Source organism: Oryza glaberrima, chromosome 8 (assembly GCF_000147395.1).
Source record: "Oryza glaberrima chromosome 8, OglaRS2, whole genome shotgun sequence".
Classification (NCBI taxonomy): domain Eukaryota; kingdom Viridiplantae; phylum Streptophyta; class Magnoliopsida; order Poales; family Poaceae; genus Oryza; species Oryza glaberrima.
Window position 1 is genome coordinate 2916402 of NC_068333.1, and position 4152 is coordinate 2920553.

The following is a 4152-nucleotide window of genomic DNA, read 5'->3' on the forward strand; positions in this document are numbered from 1 at the left end:
TATTTAAAAAAATTATGAAAAAATAAGTCACGCATAAATTTCTATTCATGTTTTATCATCTAATAACAATAAAAATATTAATTATAAAAAAAATTCAAATATAACGGATTGTCAAATATTGGACACAAAAATCCATAACTGCACTGAAAATGTAACCGAGGGAGTTGCTAGGAGAGAGACAAGATCAATGCAGCATGGGTTTGAGGGCCCTGGTTTTGCTCATTTTGGGTATGGTAGTCATGCGTCCCGATTTGGGGGGAGAAAGGGCCAGCAAAGATTCCAAAATGGTCATTTCATGGCTTCAAAAGAAAACACAAAACAGTAGTCAGCTCATCGATCTGCAGGGTGTTCATGATCAAGCCATGTACACTAGCTTGCATGAATGCATATCGATCCATATCATTTTAAATTCACTTGTTGTGAAGTTAAATGATAAATAAGGTGTATGGATAGGCTTGCACACGTGAAGCTACTAAACAAATCCCCTAAAAATTAAAATAAATATGCCCTACCGTGTGGCTGTCTGCTTTATATGGAGTTGTGTACATATATTTATGCAAGATATAATCATTTGTTTCAATTATATATTGGTAACTTTTGTGCAAAGCCATCTCAGAAATTTGAAAAAGAAATGCTGAATACCAATCAAAAGGAACAAAAGAAACAGTTATTATAACTAGAAACTAGCTGGGATCAGGTGCATTATATATATGTAGACAAACATCTAAAAAAACATCTAGCTAGTTCGGTTGGCCTTCGCAAAAGCTTGCATTGGGATAGTCCTTGAATGTTAATTACATTATATACGAGCTTTCTCTGTGTTTAAATGTAAAATCTGGAACTAAACCCATGTGAATTACTATCTTAAATGTTTAGTTTATTTCCTAATTAAGTTCCAAATCAGGGCATGGTGATACAGTTTAATCATAAACGACCCTTTGTTCTACAGACACATCTTCCTTTTTCAATCCTCTTCACTTGGATCTTTAATTCCTAGCTAGCTAGTGTGCCTGCATATACATGTACACATATACCACACTAATATGACCTACTAGGTCATGTTATCTGGTTAGTATTTCAATGTTACTATAGGAATTCAGTTTCTAATTAAGTTCTAAATAATCCTCCAGTTTCAGAAAATTCTATGAATTACAGTTTGTTAAAATTAGTTACATGAATTTCAACAGTGCTGTGTTTCACCCCTTTTTGTGTATGTAGAATATAGAGGCATGAACTAAATGAAAAGTTTAAAATCATATAGCTTCCTAGATACTCCACTAACTTATCATATATAGTTCTATACCCTACCTATCTGAACAAATCATAGTTAAAGCATTGTTCTAATTCCATTGCTAGATCTTTGCCCGATCTAAGGGAAAAGCTTTGAATTAACTAAAACGAAACATCTTTATTTACTTCCCACATACTTCATCGATTAGCTTATTGTTTCTCCAACTACCCATATATAGATCAATATATCCAGGCTAATTTGAAAGAAAGGAATTAAGGACCAAGAACAAGATGAAATATATCTATTGCACTTTGCAAATTGGCCTGATGAGTAGGAATCAGATCGAACATAGAAAAGACCATATATCTATATGGAAGTAAAATAGAAGTTGTAAGATAGAAGCTGTACATAAAAATCAAATAGATTTTGCACATATTTGAAACAAGTGGGCCCATTTAAGAAGCACCTGAGATCAGTTCAGACATATCTTGATGCAAGCAAAATCATATCAATCAACAAATAATAGGAAAACGAATTAAGAAACAACTAAGGGGAAAAAAAGGACTGCCACTAGTAAACAACAGGGGAAATCCGAACAGATTTGCAAATCAAAGAGCTGCAATTGACAAATTAAATGTGAATCAGAATAGAGAGATTAAAATGTTAGGCTGAGAGCTTGGCATTTGCACTACAAGAATTCATGTCATGAAACATCATCACCACAAACCAACTTAGCTTGAGCATCAATTCCAACAAAAATTTAACTAAACAATCACTAACTTAGACAATAATAATTGATTTGATCAATTTATGAGTGCATGTCCTCACAACACATTCCAAGCAGCAAAGACACCTGACTGAAACAATTAACACAAGTACTCTCATACAGGTTAACACAAAAAACATCACGAAAAGATCACAAAGACAGACATCACAGAGATCGAACAAGAGGAGAAAAAGATTCAGAGATAAGAAAGGCTACTTGTTGTTGTACATGTCCATGTCCATGTCTTCAATCTTGCCGACCACCTCGCCGCCGGCCGCTCGCCGGAATATGGGGATCCATCCATCATGAGAACGGTGGCCTCCCGACGCCGGCGCCAGGCCAGCCGGCGTGGCCGTCCACCGGCATTGGCGGCATCCCGAACGGCATGTTGAAGAACGGGAGCCCACCGGCGGCGGCGCCGCCCGACGGATCAACGCCTAATGGTGGCATGCCGCCGCTGCCGCCGCCGCCCTGGTCGCTCCCTGCCGGCGCCGGGGGGACCACCTCGTCGCCGTCCTCGAGCGGCAGCCTCTCGTACGCCACGTTGCTGAACGACGCGGCGACGACGACGACGGGCCCCGCCGCGATGAGCGCGCCGGCGACGCTGCCGCCGACGACCTGCCCCTGCCCGCCGGCGAGGAACGCGGCGAGGCTGGTGGCGCCCGGCGGCGCGGGCGGGGGCAGGAAGGAGCCCGCGAGGGAGAGTATCTCGAACCTGCCGTGCAGCGTCGCCACCGCCGGCGAGGCCGGCCCGGGCTGCGCCGACTGCGGCTGCCGGAGCGTGACGTTCGCCACTGTCCCCGCCGCCGAGAGCACGCACACCCCGCGCTGCCGGCGGCGCGCGTACGCCGTCAGCGCCTCGAACACATCGCAACCGGCGGCTACCTCGAGGATATGCGCCCTGAGCGCGTTGGCGCTCTCCCTGGTGATGATCACCGGCGGCTTGGGCTTGTTCTTGGAGCCCGGCGGGCGGCCGCGGGGGCGGCGAGCGACGACCTCGCCGCCGCCGATCCCGGCGCCACCGGCCGTGCTGCTGGGCCCGCCGCCACCGCCGCTCCCCGGCGAGAGGTCGTCGTGGCCGCCGTCGTCGGAGCCGGCGCCGCCATCGTCGTGGCGGAGATGCAGTGATTGGTGGTGGTGGAGGTAGCTGGTGCCCAAATCAAGGCCTGCCATCTTCTAGGGTAGGAGAAGAGCTAATTATAAGTAAGTAAGGAGTATAGTAGCAATAAGGGAGTAAAAATAATGGCTAGATAACAGTACCGATATTATTAATAATTCGATATGCAAGTGATGATGATGATAATGATGATGATAATAGGAGAAGAGAGGAAGAAGAGAGGAGAAGAGAGAGAGAGAGAGAGAGAGTGTGTGTGTGTGTGTGTGTTTGTTTAGGGTTTGTGTGGTGCTTGTTTTCTTGGAGGAGAGTAAACAATGGAGGGAAAAAGAAAAGGAGGAGGAGGTGATAGATGGAGGGGGTTTTGGTGAATTTTCTAACTAACTTGTTTATCTTTGCAGCAGCTGCTGATGGTGTTTGCTCATGTGGATTTGTGGCTTTTTTTTTTTTGACAAGGGAAAGAAAGGGCTAGCTAGGAGGTGCACAAAAAAGGCAATTGAGAGATGGGACAATGAAGGTGCAGGATGAGGAAGGAGGAGAAGATGAGAGATGGAAGCCAATGAGAGAGAGAGAGAAGAAGGGAGAAGAGATCAAGAGAAGGAAGGAAGGAAGGAGAGAGGAAGTGATGGCAAAGGGAAGATGAGAAAGGGATAGGTTAGTGGGTCTTTGGAGTTGATGGCAGCAAGAAATATAAAAACATGAGATAGCCAGAGAGAGCATGGTGCAATGGCTTGGCTAGCTAGTGCATGTCACTGACATGTGGGGACATGTGATCATGGGGCCCAATTTTCAGTTACAGATTAAATAAACAATGAAGTGAATGGGAGTTCTTTTCTTGATAGAGAAGGAGGGGATGATACAAACGTTGATGCTTATGCACGCAAGTGGGGGTGGGATTAGTTTAATGGTGCAAGTTGTGGGCTTATTATATTAAGCCCTAGACCAAAGTGTTGTGCCATTGGGTTTGTGCATTCAGACATTGTTTTTTTCTGCTTAAGTGGGGGGCATGTGGGACTACTACTCTCATCAACAATCCTCTCT

At 44.7% G+C, this 4152-nt stretch overlaps 1 protein-coding gene across 2 annotated transcripts; it reads right to left on the reverse strand.

Annotated features, from left to right (window-relative positions):
- Positions 1–2011: 2011 nt before the first annotated feature.
- Positions 2012–3774, reverse strand: LOC127782575 (AT-hook motif nuclear-localized protein 23-like). Of its 2 annotated transcripts, none has more exons than XM_052309836.1 (2): positions 3258–3774; positions 2012–3173 (listed from the first exon to the last, which is right to left on the reverse strand). In XM_052309836.1, exon 2 carries the CDS (start codon positions 3168–3170, stop codon positions 2301–2303), a length of 870 nt encoding a protein of 289 aa, XP_052165796.1. In that variant the 5' UTR covers positions 3171–3173; positions 3258–3774; the 3' UTR covers positions 2012–2300. The 2 variants fall into 2 exon arrangements, with proteins under 2 accessions (XP_052165796.1, XP_052165797.1); XM_052309837.1 differs by having other exon boundaries at positions 2012–3170; positions 3258–3773.
- Positions 3775–4152: the final 378 nt, after the last annotated feature.